This window comes from Orycteropus afer, unplaced genomic scaffold, assembly GCF_000298275.1.
Source record: "Orycteropus afer afer isolate SDZICR_OR568_19922 unplaced genomic scaffold, OryAfe1.0 scaffold00145, whole genome shotgun sequence".
NCBI lineage: Eukaryota > Metazoa > Chordata > Mammalia > Tubulidentata > Orycteropodidae > Orycteropus > Orycteropus afer.
Window position 1 is genome coordinate 2,382,705 of NW_006921732.1, and position 18,384 is coordinate 2,401,088.

The 18,384-nt window shown below is 38.8% G+C and overlaps 1 protein-coding gene across 1 annotated transcript in view; it reads left to right on the forward strand.

Moving 5' to 3' along the window:
- RNF11 (ring finger protein 11) overlaps positions 1-13,639 on the forward strand; it is an 82,591-nt gene extending 68,952 nt beyond the window's left edge. The window contains exons 2-3 of the mRNA XM_007945879.2: positions 11,565-11,734; positions 13,468-13,639. Coding sequence (XP_007944070.1) covers positions 11,565-11,734; positions 13,468-13,639 — 342 coding nt within the window. The remainder of the gene's footprint in view (positions 1-11,564; positions 11,735-13,467) is intronic.
- The last annotated feature ends 4,745 nt before the right edge of the window (positions 13,640-18,384 follow it).

The following is an 18,384-nucleotide window of genomic DNA, read 5'->3' on the forward strand; positions in this document are numbered from 1 at the left end:
TTGTAAGGTGTTTTCTTTGGTCTGTCTCTCAATCCTTTGAAGATACCTAAAGATAATTCTTTTGAATTCCTTATCAGAGAGTTCCAATGCTGCTTCTTCCTCAGGGATGTATTCTGGGTCTGTATCCTGCTCCCTTGTTTCTACCACTTTATCCTGCTTCTTTGTGTAGACTGTAATGGTCTGTTGTTTCTGAGGCATCATGACGTTATTGTATTTACATTTCTCTTAACTGTTTGTGAAGAGCAGCCAAGGGTGATTCAGGCTCTTCTTGGTAGTTTTTTATCATTGGCCTGTTGGTGGAGAAGGAAGAAGTGGCTCTCACTCAGTAAGTGAAGTTGCAGGAGGTGTGGGTGTCATTGTGTCTTATGAGGACTGTTGTTATCTCCCACTCAGTTAGACACAAATTACAATTGAATAACCATCAAAAAACTAAAAGCCCATGGACGAAAAACACACCATGTAATCACACAGGAACAGTGACCAAGAAAAGAAAAATGGGAAAAAAGAAGAAAAAACAAGCAAACCTACAATATCTGGGGATAGGGCACTAAGGAAAAAAAGAAAAGTAGGGAAGGAGAATAATAAATGAAGAAAAAAATTGGAAAAATGCAAAAAGAGAAACATGGAATGGGCTTAATCATGAGAAAAAAGGGGAAAAAGATTAAAAAAAATAACCTTAAATTTGGGGGTGGCGTGGCCATTTCATCCAAGCACAGAGAAAAGAAAAATTGCTGAAAACTAGGACCTGGTAGGGGAAAATTAAGAATAATAAGAAGGACAAAAGTATTGATAATATTAGTTGTTTTAAAACAGACAAATACAAGCAAACTAATCACCGGAATAAAAGAAAGCAAAAAATAAAAATAAAAAAAGAGAAAAAAGAAAAAAAAAAATCGGTGGAGTACATGGTAGGGCACCCAGGCTCTGTCTGAGCACACAGACTGTGATAGAATTCCTTTAGGCCCAGAAGGTAGGTGGGAGTGGGGGGTGGCCACACCTCCGTTCACCAAGCCGGTGTAGTGTGTAGTAACAAGAAGAATGTCGTACCTTTTCAGTCTTGCAGGCCTTGGGGAGTTCTTGGGGTTGCTGGAAAGCAGAAGTGTTCTTAAGCCCCAGAAATCTGCGAGAGCACTGTCTCTTTAAATATCCACAATAGTCAAGGCGCTTTTTAAACCTTCAAAATGGTGGCACCTTCCGGACCAACAAAAGTCCACAGTTCAGCCCACCTTTCTCTTCACCTTCCCCAGCCACAGTGCACAGTCCTCCGTGCAGTCCCTGGCCAGCAGAGTGATTTTTAGGTTAATTCTTAGGTCCTACCACCACTCGGGAATCTCCAAGCTGTCTGTGCCATCAGAATCGCTCAGGATCGCTGCTAGACCACGGCTTCGTATATCTCCTTTTTTGGTATTTTCTCGCAAATTCTTCTGCTAGTTGGGATTTAGTCCACTTCTATATCCTTCTCTTCAAGGCTTAGGGGTCCAAGATTATCTTCTGTGTCTGTGTTAATTGGTTTCCCTTTACTTTGTTGAAGAGGGTCTGTGGAGTCTCTCTGCCTAGTCCGCCATCTTGCCGGAACCTCCCTAACTCCTGTCACTGGTTCTTGATATGCAGCTGTTGATCTGGCCAATGTCTTTTTCTCAGTACCAATTTCAAAGGACTATCAGAAGCAGTTTACTTTCAGCTGGCAAGGCCAACAATATATTTTCACAGTGCTTCCTTAGGGGTATATCAACTCCCCAGCACTAGGTCATAATTTAGTCCGTAGGGATCTTGATCGCCTTTCCCTTCCACAAGACATCACACTGGTTCATTAGGTTGATGGTATTATGCTGATTGGACCTAGTACAAAAGAATTATTGATGACTCTAGATGTATTGGTGAGACATCTGTGTGCTAAAGGGTGGGAAATTAATCATGCCTTGGGTCTCCTGGAATTAGTTCAGAGCCAGTGTCCAGTAAGCCCCAAAAAGTCTGATTATTTCCTTTTCCACAGTGAACAGTCACTCTTGTAAAAGGCCTCAGATCCCTTTGGGGAAGGCTGGGAAAAAGACTGACATAAATTTTTGGCAGTGTGGTGGGGTCCTTCCTCAAGGGGACCTGGCCTCCCCTTCATTCAAAGGATTATGGGTGTGTCAGCTGACTCAAGTCTGGGAATTGATTGAGAGGCTGTGACTCTGTATTCTGGTGATTCAATCTAGACTGCTGTTCAATGTGACCTAGAATATTTCTGTCTGTACAGATCAAGTAAATATTTAGTAGGTTTGCCATGTGTTTCACTTCTAGGAACACCATGCCTAAATAGCCAGTGCCGTAATTTCACACGAGTCAGAGTATTCTGATTACTGTTTTGACTCTGCTGTCCATTATGGTAACTATGCCTACCCTGTCTTTGTCGATTAACTCCTGCCACTTGTCCACTCCTTGGAAGGAAGATGGGGCAATCTACTTCCATAGTGATAATGATACTGCCTCAGAAACGCAAAGAGGGGTCGCCATGAGTCGGGTCCGACTCGACGGCACACAGCAACAACAACCACCATCACAGGATCCAATCAGCCCCATTGTAGTTAAGTATCTTAGTTCAGTTAGGGCAGTTCCCACTGTCAAATCTGCCTTACATAAAATAGCAGTTATAGCAGTCTTCAAGGATGCTGGGGGCTCCCTTCACAAATTTATTCCTCAGACTGAAAGGCGTGTCCTCTGGACTCTCCATTTCTGGTTCTAGGGGTCTAAGTGGATAAATCGATTCTAACATGCCAATTTCCCTAAGCCTCTGGATACCTTCTACATTATACCAAGTCAGGTCTGGTACTCACCTTGACTTAAGGTAGGCCACCACATAATCCATGCTTCAGTAAGCCAATCAAATAAACAGTTAGATCCTTTCCTAACCTCTTGAGCTGAAACACTGAATGAAGAATCCGTACTTAGTGGACATAAATCAATAAACTCAGACTGATCCCATGTTATATTCCTTGCACCATTATCCCACACCTTCAGTAGCCATTCCCATACATATTCTCCAGGTTTCTGTCTGTCTGTATCTGTTAGCAAAATCATGTAGTCTTTTCAGGTGTAGCATACCATCTCCTCAGCCACACTTTGTACTTCACCTTTTGGGGCTCAGTTGGACTTTAGTTATAAGCCTAGCAGCAACAGTGGGTGCTTAGGGAAGTTCTGAGAACATTCAGCAATGTTTTCCATGGCATCTTCCTTAGGCAGTGACCCAGCAGGAACATTTGGGTTAATCCCATCAAACGGAAGTGGGAGGGATTCAACAGAATTTACAGGCTCTGTATCCTTATCTTCCTGACTACCCATATGTCCCCATTCCAGGTTTCAGGATCTCATTTTTTCCCAGTCAATGCCCTCACTTTAAGTTCAGACACCATTCTGGGTTGGCAACTCAATTGGCATTGTAATTCAGCCACCCTTACAGTAAGACTCTGGGTTTGGTTTTTGGCAACATCAACTCTGTTGCTAGAAGAAATGAGCCTTTCATTCAGAGCAGAACTGGAAACATTGAGGTCTTTTATGTGGCACTTGAGCTGTGACTCAGCAGCCCTAAACTCACCTTGCTCTTTCACCACTTTTTCTAGCGTAAGTAGGACCAACCAACCAGCTTCCTTATACTCCTCATGCTGACAGAATTGCAGAAAAGTATCACGAATTCCATCACCCAGAGCCTCACTTTTCAAAAATACTTGATCTATTGGTGGCGCTATTTTGCATATTAATGTTGCCACCTCACACTACGGATTAGCCAGGGCCCTCTTTACTAATGGAGGCAGAGTCACCAGTGCCTTTACGATTAATCAAATTGGAGAACCAACACAGAATCTATTAGAACCAATTTAGGAAACCCATCCTTATGATTTTGTCGCTCTAGAACTACTCTTGGTACCAACTGTGTTAGGCTGGGTGCTCTAGAGAAGCAAAACGAGTAGAGCCTTATACATAAAGAGAGAAAGAGAAATTTATCTTAGGAAAATGGCTCACACACTTATAGAAGCTGGCAAATCCCAAGTTCTTGGATCAAACGTCAAGCTGGATGCTTTTCCTGACTCACGCAACTGCAGGGGCTGAGGAGCTCAAGGTTGGCAGGCAGTATACTGGCTGTGGACTCCAATGAAGGACGAATCCAGGATCTCCAGCCGAGTAGTGGATTGTTCACTCATGGACAGTTGTAGGCAGCACAACAGGATCCTGATCAGTTCTATACTGTTCTACACTCATACAATGATGGAGTTGGAATAATGATAGCTAACATTTATTTATTGAGAATTTTATATACATGTCTGGTACTGTATCAAAGATCAAAGACAACATTTATGATTCCCACTTAATTCTTACAGTGACCTTAGTACTTTCTACATAGAGAAACTGAGGCCTGTAGAGGTTAAATAACTTGGCCAAGGTCATGTAGCTAAATGGCAGTATAGGGACATGAACTAAGGTATTTGGCTTTGAGTCTTGAAATTTTTCTACATTGAAGATTTGTCTACTGGGTATAAAACATTACAGGTAAAATATGTAAGCCAGATAGGCACACCTCAAGTGTCTGTAGAACCACAATTATGATCATGAATAACCAACTAGTTAATGTGACTTTTATATGCTCTCTGAAGTTACTTTTCTAATGCATAAAATAAGATTTGAATATTTATGTTGCATATGAAAGGTTGTCTTAATTTGAGCTGCAGACTTAAATTTTTTTATGTACAAAGCTCGTTTAAAAGAAAATACTCATTTATAAAATGAAAAAAAAAAAACAAAAAAACCCTCCAGGGTGTACTAGAGAAATGGAAACAGTTTGGTACTTACCACCCTCTGTGAAAGCCAAAAGAATTTTATAATCTTTTGTCAGAGTTGATGACTTGTTAACTAAAGTTCCACTATATTCTGTATAAGTTTCATGACTCTCTCTTAGTGGAAGGAGCCCTGGTGGCTCAGTGGTTAAGTACTCAGCTGCCAACTGCAAAGTTGGTGGCTTGAACCCACTGAGTGGCTCCCAGAGAGAAAGACCTGGCAATCTGCTTCCAATTCTACTCTAATCAACTCAACAGCATACAACAACTACTCACAGGTAGACACCTATGTATAAAGCTAAGACTGGAGGGAGAGTCTATTAATACTAGAAGGCAAAGAGGAAGATTGAGGAAGGCTCTATTCATGTCAGCAGCTTGCTGGATAAGGTAGAATTTGGACCAGTGGACCTGCAGGAGGAAGCCTGTTGTCAAACTCTTTGCCATTGAGTCAGTTCTGACTCAAGATAACCGTATAGACAGATTGGAACTGCTCTGTCAGGTTTCCAAGGCAATAATCTTTTTACATTGCAACAATTGTGAAGGTGGTCCAGAACCAGGCATTGTTTTGTTCTCTTGTACACTGAGTTGCTATAAATCAGAACCAACTGGATGGCACCTAATAACCGTCTTTATGGAAGCAGACTGCCACGTCTTTCTCCCATGGAGAGGCTGATAGGTTTGAACCGTTGACCTTTTGGGTAGCAGCCGAGCTCTTTAACTACTGTGCTACCAGAGCTTCTTGCATGGGGAAAGGTGGAGGGAATTGCAAGAACAAAGATAGTAAAATGGCTAAGCCACAGAGCTATTTATAGGAAACAGACCTACTCCTCACTTATCAACTATCTCATTATCCAGTATTTTGCATTTACAACAACAATAACAAATCTGCTGTCCAACTATTTTGTGCATTAGCAAATACATATTATTATGTAATAATAAATGCCGAGGTATGAGGTGAGAGTAATTCTAAGTGTGATGATTAAAGTTACTTGTCAACTTGGCTAGGCCATGATTCTCAGTGGTTTGGCAGTTGTATAGTGAGGACAAAATCTGTCAGTTATTTAATGATGAAATTTGTCAATTATGTAATGATGTCATTTGATAGTTATGTAATGATGTAGTCACCCTCCATTTTGTGATCTAATATTGATCACCATTAGGTTCCAAAGATGAAATCATTATGTGAAAGTTGGTATTATACAAAAAAAGGAAGATGACCACATCGCCTCACCCTGTCAGCTGTACTATGAACATCCCACTGTGACCTTGCGGAGGTCACCTGCCACTGGTGCCTCCCACTCCCCTGTGTCACCTCAGGAGAGCTTGGCCTCTACTGCCACTAGACAGGGGAGCCCACCCAGTCTTCCAGAGCCAGGGTGGCCTGAGCATCGCCCTCCTCATCTCCTGGGTCTCCTTCCTCTCCTGCTTACACTGTATTGTCAGGATAGGCTTGGGTTATCCCCTTAGTAGTCCCAAAAAGCTCTTGGTGGCTCTGTTGGGGTCAGGGAGAGCCTGGGTACTATAAGGGGTGCATGCTATCCACTGGATCCCCCCACCAGCCCTTCATTTGAGCATCAGCCCTGCCCCTCTCTGCTCCCCATGCCACTATAGGAATTGAAAATCCAGAACTTTCTCTGAGGACCTGATGGCCAGGCCCAGCCTCTGCCCTTGACCTTAAACTGTAGCTGCTACCAGCCGTTCACCCACTGGCCCCACCCCTGTCCAGGTAGCCTGTGCTGCCTTCACCTGTGACTGCCCAGGAAGAAGCATCAAGGAAGTGTAAGGGGCTACAAAAGTGCTGGTCAGCTGACTTGAAGTCCTGCTGAGTGCCCAATCTCAGGGCTTCTTCTGACCATGGCCTGTCCTGTCTGTCCCTGTTGCTCCTAGAGGCTGGGAGCTAGGGCCAGACCCTAGGGTCCTGCTTTCTCTCCTGCCCTGAGGGCAGCCCACCTTCAGCCCTCTGGGCACCAAGGACCCAACAAATGGCATCCTGTCTTCACTAGTCCTATTCCAGCCCCTCTCTTCCCTCCCAGGTGGTAAAATACAAGCTTCCTTTATACAGGCACACAAGGCTGTCAGGGACCTCAGCAATCATTACTGCTGCATGTGGATCATTAATGCACAAAATAGGTAATAGATTTTTTTTTACTATTATCATAAATGCAAAATGTCAGATAATGAGATAGTGAAGAGTAAGTGTAGGAAATCAGTACAGCTGTAAATAGATAAAATGCAAATGCAATAATATTAATTAGTAATAACAACTACCATTTAAGGTGTTCACCATTGCAGGATCTATATAGAGCTTCCTGATTAATCCTGTAAAGCAGGTAGATAAGGTAGATTCTACCCCATTATCCATCAACAAAGGAGCCCTGGTGGTGCAGTGGTTAAGCATTCAGTTGCTAAACTAAAGGTTAGCAATTAGAACCCACCAGCTGGCTGTGTGGGAGAAAGATGTGGTATTCTGCACCTGTAAAAGATTACAGTCTTAGAAACCTTATGGGGGGATTATGCTCTGTTCTGTATGGTTGTTGTGATTTGGGAATCGACTTGACAACAATGGGTTTGGTTTGGATGGGTCCATAAAGAACCTGAAGCTGATAAAACTTATACATGATCATATTGCTAAGTGGTAGAAAAGTAATTCAAGCCTAGTACTGTCTGAATCCACCAGAGCTATATTTAATCATAAAAGGCCTTTTCATGTAATAGGAACTAAATAAATACTTAGATGAGGAATAATTCTGATAAGCATTCATATTTTTCATTATTATTTCCAAAATGATGAGATAGAAGTATGTGAAAGTAATTTAATGTGGAAGCTTATAAAATACTGAAACTTTCAACTCCCATCAGCTGCTCTGTGGGAGAAAGATGAGACAATCTGCCTCCATAAAAATTTACAGTCCTGGAAATCCTGTGGGGCAGTTCTACTCTGTCCTATAGAGTCACTTTGTTGGAATGGACTTAACAGCAGTGGGATTGAATTTAGGGTGTGGTTAATATGAGCCCTGGTGGTTAAGCACAGTGGGTTTGGTTGGTTTTGGTTTCAACTACTGGCATTTTCCTTGTTCCTAAAAGTGTATTCTTAATTATTTTATAAGGATTTACTATGTTTTATGATCTTTAATTTTACACTTGTTCTGAATCTCAAAAAAGAAATAAAGTCTTATGTTGGATTGCCTCTGACCAAAAGCTCAGTAACTACTGTGAGAAAAAGGTTTTATAAAAAGTCTAGTTGAAAAGTACACAGTAGTATCTGTAGGAGACATGGTGGTCTCCAATATATAGTATAAAGTAGTGGTGGACTTTGGTGGAAGCTTTACTTCCAGTTCAGTCACTGGCAAACTGTGTGACCATAAGCATATGACTTAACATCCCTGAGACATTTATGCATATGCCCAGCCTACTCTGTGCTGGATACTGTGCTAGTAGTAGAAAGTAGGCCAATTTTTTAAAATTTGAAAACCAAGTATTGGATTAAGAGCAGAATGATCTCGGGTTCTTTGTAACACAAAGTCCATGGCCCTAATTATCTTTTGAAATTGGTGTTTGTTATTTTTACCTAATATATTAAAGTTGGGATTAAATAATGTTTCAGTATTTGAGCCTCATTTATATGTATTTTGTAGTTACATTATGTATTATGTGTATATGTGTGTGTGTGTGTGTGTATATAATTTCATATGAGACTTTTCCCAAAATTTCTCTTTGAATAGAAGGATATTTTATACTTAAGCCCTTACAGAGTCTCATTATGTGCATTCTTTAATTTTATTTTGAGAGATTTAGGGAAGTCATTAGCCCAAAACCACTTTAGTGGATGCTAGTTCTAGGGTCCAACTCGACAGCACATAACAACAACAACAACAGTTCTAGATGCTTAGGGAGGTCATTTAATAGAATTTGTTTTTTAAAAAAGCTGAATTTAACACAGTTTTAACAATTACACCTGGAGGTATAATTGCAAATGTTGGCTATTTTGTGAGCAAGTGCTTAAATTGTAGATATTGTGAGTTATCCTACAAGATGAATAGTAATAATAAATTTGCTAATGTAATGTGAATAAATTAGTTGTTATCTGACATAAAATTTCCCAGGAATGCTTCATACATGCATTCAAAAAGTGTGTCTGCTAAAGGGGCAAGGAGCCATTTGACTGCTAACCAGAAGGCTGGCAGTTCAAACCCACCAGCCATTCCTCAGAAGGAAGATGGAGCAGTCTACTTCCATAGTGATGCTGCCTTGGAAACCCAAGGAGGGTTCTCTAGGAGTCGGGTCTGACTCGACGGCAGTGAGCATTTTGTGTGAACTACAAGACAGAATCTCCTTCAGCAGCCTAAGGCCTGTTCCTGTGAAGCCAGACATGCTGCCACCCTCCAGCCCTCTTACCAACCTTGATACCAACCATCCCTCCTGTGACACCCACCACCTCTTTGCTGGGTTCAGTAATTCACTGCAGTGGCCACACAGAACTCACAGATTATGAAGTTTATTAGGGAAGCAACAGGCTACGATTCAAATTCAGGAATGCACTCAGGATATAGTTCTTTTATCAGGACAGTCTTGCCTCTGCTGTGCCCTTAGACATGCGTCTCTGGCCCTTGACCTCCCCACCTGGCCTCTGCCTCTGTGAGCCACGTAAGCCTGCCACTTTGTCCCGTGCCTCTTGGTTCCACTGCTGCCATCTCTCAGCCGGGTGTCTCTCTCAGCTGGCAGTGAAATTCCCCCTCTGCCTCTAGGAGGGCACATTTTAAGCCTGGTAGAGTGGCAGAAGTAACCAATCCCAACATCAGTGTTCTATACACCTGAGAGAGAGACATTAAACTTGCCCAGAAGATTACTTTGTGCTGCTCCAGCAGAAATATCCAAGTGGATGACTTTTAACAATTAAGAGTTCAAAAGCAGCTACTCAGTTGCTCATGGCAAATTTTACCACTGTTAATTGCCAGTCTTATTATAGGAATTAATTACTACCAGCTGTCCAGCCAAGTTGGCAGATATTTGCATGGTCCCACTCAGTAATCCAGTGGGAGTTACAAAGACTGTGGCTGGAAGAGCCATACCATGCAACTTACTACACTGCAGTGTCTCATTCAACTTAATTCAACATACTTCATTGAGGTTTCTGCTCAAATGCTTCATCAGAGAAGTTTATTGTGAGCATCCTGTGTAAAACAGCACTCCCGCATCAGTCGGTCACCTTACCAAACCCACTGCCATCTAGTCCATTCTGACTCATGGTGACCCTATAGGGCAGAATAGAACTGCCCTGTAAGGTTTTCAAGGCTGTAAATCTTTACTGAAGCAGACTGCCTCATCTTTCTCCCACAGAGAAGCGGTGGGTTGGAACTACCAACCTTTTGGTTAGCAGACAAATGCTTTAACTACTACACCACCAAGGGGCCTTCTTTATCCTCTTAGCCTGCTTTATTTTTCTTTATAGCACTTAGAATAGTACATGACCCTGCAGATTATATATTGCTTATTTTCTCTCTCCTAATGCTAGAATTTAAGGAGCTCTTGTGGCATAGTAGATAAGGCATTTGGCTGCTAACCAGAAAGTCAACAGTTCAAACTGACTAGCTGCTCCACAGAAGGAAGATGGGACAACTACTTCTCTAAAGATTTACAGCTTCAGAAACCCATTGGGGTTCACTATGAGTCAGAATCAACTTGATGGCAGGGAGTTTGGTTTGGTTTTGGAATACTGGAATGTAAGCTTCATTCTGGGAACTTTATTTTGTGTGCTCTTAACTCCTCATCACCTAGGATATAATACAAAAACCAAAACCAAACCCACTGCCATCAGGTTGATTCTGACTCATCGTGGCACCCCTGTCGGGTTTCCGAGGCTGTAAATCTTTATGCAAGTAGGTAATTATTTCATAAAATGGGAGTAGAAAAAAGCACCATGTCTAAGTTACTGTATTTTATGTAATATATAAGTAAATTAATAAATCTTACCAGTTAGACATTTGACTGTTTAATTTACATCTCTAAAAGTTTATATAATCCATTTGGCCTAAAACCATTTCTTATCTTCTTGTTGGGAATATGAGATGGGAAGAGGGTGACTTCATTTGGCTCATTCAGTTTTTGGTCATTTAGAACATATATCCAAAGCCCAAAAGGAGTTTTGCAAATGAAAGTTTATAGTAACAATATCCAGTGTTTTGAAATAAATAATAAATGAAATTTAAAGTTATGGCTATATAGAAAGAAAAAATAACTTTGCAAATAAGATCAGTCTGTAGCAGCCCATTCTAATGTAAACATTGGTATATTAAGGTCACAAAATTCCATTGCATCCTATAGAATTTAAGTTAGCTTATTGAATTCAGTTGATTAATTGCATGGAAGATCTATTTGTATTGATTTTATCTATTTGTGTATCAGGAATATTATATTTGTATGTATATGTATATTTGAAACATTTTCACGTGTGTGTGTGTGTGTGTAATGATCTTCATGTGGAAATGCTTCAAATAACATTCCATTTCAGTTTTTCAGTGAAACTTAGCTTTATCTTTTGAAGTAGATCAGAAACCTAAACGTGAATTCTTTGGTGTGTGTGTTTCCAGTGGTTAAAAGTTAATGCAAGGAGTGACAGTCATACAGCTACACACTGTCCCACCTACCTCTTCCCATAGTCCCCTTTTCTCAGGCCCTTTCCCCAGACCAAAAAGAAAGGGAAACAGATTTTTTTTTTTTAAATTATCTTTTTCTCAACTCTATTTCTTGAATATTTAGGAACAAGTTCCAGTTCCAGTCTATCATCCAACACCTAGCCAGACTCGGCTAGCAACACAGCTGACTGAAGAGGAACAAATTAGGATAGCTCAAAGAATAGGCCTTATACAGCATCTGCCTAAAGGTGTTTATGACCCTGGAAGAGATGGATCAGAAAAAAAGATCCGGGAGTAAGTTGTGATAAATTTATATATATTTTAATAGTTTTAGCTATCTGTTTTTTAAAATATTATCCTATATTCTGGAAGTCAGATATTTAATACATTGAATACCTCTCAGTTCAAAAGAATGTTTAGATGTAATAGAAAATTTCATATAGAAATAGCTAAGACATGATGGCATGAATTCTGACCATTTCATATTGCTTGTCTGGTTGGATGACAGTTGTTGTCAATTAAAAATCATTCACCTATGTTTGGTTATGGTTGGAACAAGATACCAACATTGATGGTGACCTTGCCAGCTGGTTTTTTAGGAAGCAGTTTGATATTGTGTCCAGGACCTTCAGGTTTATACCCTTGGAAATCTATCCTAAAATTTGTACTAACTCCCACCTCCAGAGTTTTATGCACAAAGATACTCACCATAACCTTATATGGGGAAAAAATATAAGCTGCATAAATGTCCAACAGGAGGGATATAATTAAGTAAATTGTGGTACAGGAATAGTTTTGTAGGTTTTGTAGCCACTAACTAACATTGTTTGTTAAGGGTGTCTCGTGAATGAAAAAACTGTTATAAATGGGGGAGAAAGAAAAGGGCGCAAAATTACATGTGTGTTAAAATTAAAATATGCCCAGAGAAACAACTGGGAGGATTTATACCAGTATTTAACATTGATGAGACAATGGGTAATTTTCGTAATTGGAGATGGGGAGGTGCAAGTATATGGGGAATGGGACACCGAAAAGGTATTGAGAACTGCTTTTTCAGCAGTATTAAATTTTCAATCAAAATGCCAAGGAAAAAAGCTTTCTATGTAAGTTAATATTTCTATTAAACTTATTTATTTCTTAATTGGGGAGTAATTTTATCAAGCCTGTGATAGATTGAGGATAACATTTTACTTGTGGGGAATTTTTGTTCCCAAGACTTATTACTGTCTATGAAAGTCCCTAAAGAAGACAGCCATTCTCCTGTTAGATTGAAAATGGCCTCACCAACACAAACATAACCAATGTACAATGTTGATATTAAACTTGGCTGTTAGAGACACATTAACATGCTGTAGAAATCCATGGCCCCATTCAGTGCTGGTGGTTAGGATAATATTATCTCTAGAATACTAACATGAAACATTTGCAGAATTCGGTTGCTTCATGAACCTGTAGAAAGATGCCATGATACTGAAACTGCAGTTAATGGACAAAGAGGGCTTTAGAATTTTAAACCTTAACACAGCCTCTGTAGTAGGCTGAAGTTAGGGGTTCTTTTTTCACATATAGTTATTAAAATGAGCATCAGAAAATGGTCTTTTGTGTGGACTAATATTTAAAACTCAGTACAAAAAGACAAATAGAAATTTTCATACAAAATTGGTTGACTACTAAAGTTGCTCTAATCAGTGCTTTTCTACTTAAAGAATCAAATTTTGCTGAAAGTGTCTTCTATATAACATGTTGCTGTTTTATAAGCACAGTCCTAATAATGGTCTTAATCATATGTGGTCCGTTTCCCTTTGTTCTGTTGATCACTCTCAACCTGCAGATTAGCAGGAGATTGGAATAAGAGAATGTGAATGAATGTATCAACAGTTATTAGAACAGTGTATGTTGCATGTTTGGTGATGGAATGACAGGCAAGCCATTTCCCTGTGTAGCTCAGATTAGCACTGTCTTTGTAATATATTTGAGATCAGCCACTTCTAACAATGCTTTCTGATTTTTCTTTCTTGTTCCAACAGGTGTGTGATCTGTATGATGGACTTTGTTTATGGGGACCCAATTCGATTTCTGCCGTGCATGCACATCTATCATCTGGACTGTATAGATGACTGGTTGATGAGATCTTTCACGTGCCCCTCCTGCATGGAGCCAGTTGATGCAGCACTGCTTTCGTCCTATGAGACTAATTGAGCCAGGGTTTCTTGTCTGACACTTCAAGTGAACCATCATTTTTGGTGGTTTTGATCTTTTGTCACTGAGCCCAAAGAGCCAGGGATTAGGAATTAAGATCATGCACAAAAGTTTCCTAAAAATTCCTGAATGGCTGCAGATGTTGGGGGAAAAGTACGTGATATTTTAGAAACTTAGGGGGAAAGTAGGATGGTATTTTTATGTAAAGCCTTGACCCAGTGTTTAAAAAATATAATTGTATTTAGATCTTGTTATTGCTCCAGTACATAGGAATTGTGTAAAGTGTTACAGCAGCTGTATATGTTTAAATTGTGTGTGTTGAAGATTTTATTAGGAAAAAGATAGTGATTATTTTTCCTAAATGAAATAACTTTCTTCTTCTTCCCCTTCTTCCCACCCAAATTCTTTTCTGAAGTTGCTGGCATTTGGGTCAAGGTTTTATTAAAAGCTACATTTTATAACACTGGCACAAAAAAGTAGTTTTAAGCTTGTTTGCACAGTTCTTTTTTTCCATTGGAAATGGAATCCATTGCCTTAGGTCTTTTTAAATAGTGTATTATTATCGTTGGGGCTGGCTCAATGCTTGAAAACCAGTTTATTTATAACCTGTTTAAAGTGCTATATTCTGTTTGCAGTTAGGAAATGCAGAATTCAAAGTGATCTCCTAGCTTGTAAGCAAACTGAGATGCACTATCCCTTTTCTATAAAAAGTAAGTTAATGTGTCAAGAAAGCAACACTAGTAAAATGGGGTTTAATATTACCCTTTGCTGTGTGTTTTATCTAATTATTTTGGTTGTTAATATGGTGATAATGAAAAGTCAAAGTAAATTTTAAATATTAAGATTTCTGATTTATTATGCTTGAATTATGCCACCATGTTTATGTAAAAATGAAAGTGGCACCATGATGAAACTTGGAGAAAGAAAAAAGTTCCTCAGTTGTAACAATTTTTATTTTTCTTCCTTGTACCCTCGTTCCCGAAGTCTTGAACCATAGCAAAAGGATACTGCATCTCTCATTACCGTAGTGCTGAGGTTATTGAAGTTATATAAAATACATCTCAGTTTGTTTCTTGGAAAGCTGTCTGTCTAACCTTGCTAGCTGACTGACAAGTCGTCTAAGCAGGAAGAATTAAGATTAATGTATTTCATGTTTTGCACACAGATGCAGAGTTTGTATAACCACATGACTTCATAGTTGTGAACTCAAAAAAGAAGGAATTTCTCCTTTGTCTTTTTCTTGCAGTTAATGTAAGAATATTATGAATCTCTACGCTTCTGAAGTGTTTTTGGTAGAGGTGGTCTAGTAAAGATGTAGTAGTAATGTTTTATCCATTTAGCATGTATTTGTTTTTCCTTATGTACTACTCAAAGGTGACTTATTTGTTCAGCTCGGTGATACTACAGCTAAAAAAACCATTCATTAGCAAAAAAGGAGAAATAGCAGTTTTAACCTAACAAATCAGAAGTGTTTCTTCTTATTATTTTATACTGAGTTAAATGTTTGACTCTTAATACTTTCCTACATACAAAATGCAAGTATCTTGAAGTTCTTCATAATTGTATTATAAAGTGATTTAGTATGTCATAAATACTTTTTTTAAAGATTTGAATTTGGCTGCAGTATCCATATGTTGGTTGATTTCCTTATGAGCCCCATCATGGAAATATTTAAAGATTAATTTGAGAAAAACTGAAAGAAATTTGATTATTAGGTTGTTAAAATTTGTTACATGTATCTTGTTTATGTTTTTGTTGATTAATTTATATCCACTCAATTACATAAAGCAAATTTGGGGGAAACACCTGAAGTTGTGCAATATTTTCAGTGATAATGCTTTTTTATTCTTGTTTTCTACTCAAACAAATGTCTGTGTCACCAGATATTATAATAGCCAGACTTTTTTTTTCCCCCTAGGTTGTTAAAATTGGTAAATGAACTTTTTAAAAAAATTATTTTCCATGTTACTGTTAGTCTTTATTATAAAGCTTGTCTCTCAGAAGTTTGTATGAAGGAACCAGTATTGAGCTGATTTTTTTTTTTAAAGGCACTTTGTATTCTTTAACTTGATCTCCACATACCATGTTACGAACCATCAATTTTGGCTTTACTAAGTTGTTAAATAAAGTTACAATACAGTTGTAAAGGGCTAAAGTTAGAGTTGATTCTATAAGAATATTCCCCCAAGTCATCTAATTCTTTCTTTAATATAGTGATATATAACTTTAATTACTTTAAAATCTCTATCTATTCTTACTTTTAAGAAGTATATTTTACTTTTTATTGCTTGACATTTAATACTATCTAATAAATCACATACTTAGAAGCTTGATAGCTTCATAATTTCTAAAGCCAAACAAATAATGGGTACAATGTGTTTAAATGTGTGCAAGATGTGTTCAAACTCAGCTTTTAAAAATAGTAGCTTTAGTTTCACATAAACTGTAGAATTTGAGAGGTCTCACTTAGTTCTTACAAAACTCTTCTTAATCCTACAGGTATACTTTGTAGGAAATCTCTTAAAATCAGGTATTAAAAGACTCCCTAGAATCTACCCAGTGATATAAGACCATTTGACTATACATAATACAATGAGCATTGAGGTAAATTCACTGGGTACAAAGTTCCCTTATAAGGAAGCTTTCAATTTTTTAAAGGAAGAACACTTAATAAAGTAGTCAAAAGCAGAGCTACTTGCGGTCCTCAGTCTGAAAGCAATAAACAAGACAAAAGATAAGCTTCTTAGGCATAATTGAGAAATGTAGGCAGTTTGGTGGCACCTTTGCTTACAGACCTTTAATTTTGGAATTAATGAAGACAAGAAAACCTAGATACTTGGATAATGTCTCCTAAAGTAATATATAATTTACTTACCTGAATTTAAAGATCCTGTACTCTTTAATTGAGTGAGAGAGGAGTCAGTTTATGAGCCCTCCTTCTGTACCCTCGCTATACAGCTCCTCTGCTCCGATCTTAAACTCACCTAGGTACCAGTTTTATAATTTCAGGTATTGAAGTATCCAACTATTTCAAGTAGTACTACTTTGGTTCCTTAACCCCTGTCCATTTTCTGGTATCCTGGAGCTCAGTCATGATTCATATAAAAATTAACAGACCCTCTGTCATGGTTGGCAAGGTCATAGGTGTCATCACAATCTTTTCTCAGTCACTGAGCACTCTTCTGTTATATTACTCCTTTTGGGGGCTTAGCTGAATTATTTCCAATTTCTTCCCTCTTGAACCCAGTTTCTAAGTATTTTGCCATTGGGATCTCTTGTTTCCATCAACTTCATGCCCTTCCTGATCCTGAGAGCCTCTGTGACACTCCCTCTACTTGGGACTGGGCACTGTTTTCTTCTTTTGTACATAGGGTCACTATGAATCGGAACCAACTTGACAGCACCTAACAACTTCTCCTCTCTTCAGGAACGATTCATGTTAGTTACATTTAAAAAAAAGGTTAAAATGTCCAATCTCTAAATTTCCTATCGTTGCAATCAATGTAATTTCTGATTGACTTTACCTTTAAAGGTGAGATTTTCTTGACAGCTATCAAAAATAAGTCTAAAGCAATTTTTTTTTCAGTATATATATGTTAGAAGTGTGAAATAAGGCAACCTCACAGAAAAGAACACTGAACCAGGATTCAAGAAGGCACAGCTCTGTCTAGTCTGAACTCTCCCCCTAGTTGTTGTGTGATTGACTCCAGACAAGTCAAGTCATTTTGTATCTCTGAGCCACATTTTTTCTACCTGTAAAATGATCAGCTTGGTTTATCAGTAGGTTCTCAAAGGCCAAGACAGCTAGAACACAATCACCTAGGACTCTGTATGTTTGCTAGAAATGGAGATTCCCAGGCCTCATCCCAGACTTAACTAAAGCATAGTGGCAGAGGAGAGGTAGTAACAGATCATTTTTAACAAACTTTCTAAGTGACTTGGATGCACTAACAGGTTTTGGACTTAATAGAGGATGCCTCCCTACAAGTGTGAGATATGGTTTAGTACTTTTTGTTTGTTTCCTGGATAAATGATAAATATGTGAGGTATGGATTGCTCATAATTCAGAATCATCAGGGCTTTGTTGGTGGCGGTAGGGCCATAAAGTCAGGTGATGCAAACAGTTAAATGTTCTACTACTAGCCAAAAGATTGGCAGGTCAGCCTCACTTGGAGGTGCCTCAGAAGACAAACCTGGCAGTGTGCTTCAGAAAGTCACAGCCTATCTGGATACATGGGGTCACCATTCTGGTCTTTTTTTTAAAAAAAAAAAAAATAAACCACCACCACTGCCATTGCATTGATTTTGACCCATAGTGGCCCTGTAGGACCTGCCCCATAAGGTTTCCAAAGCTATAAATCTTTACAGAAAGCATACTGCCTCATCTTCCTCCTGTGGAGGGGCTGGTATCTTCAAACTGCCATCCTTTTGGTTAGCAGTTGAATGCTTTAACCACTGCACCACCAGAGCACCTTTTTAAAAAAGTAACATAGAAATGAATAAATAGATGAGGCACATGTGTTCTGGGAATATTGATTTAAATATATTTTGACCCTCTTCCTGAGAGCCTTTGGGTCTGAAAATATCCTACAAACAATGATTTTAATCAGTCTACAGCAGGTACTGAGTGCCCAAGCATGATTTTCAGACTTTTTGCTGTTCCATTTGTCCTTTGGTGGTTTTTTTTGCTCTTCATCAGGGAAATAAAATCTAGATGACTCCCTTTACAACATTATTATCCATAA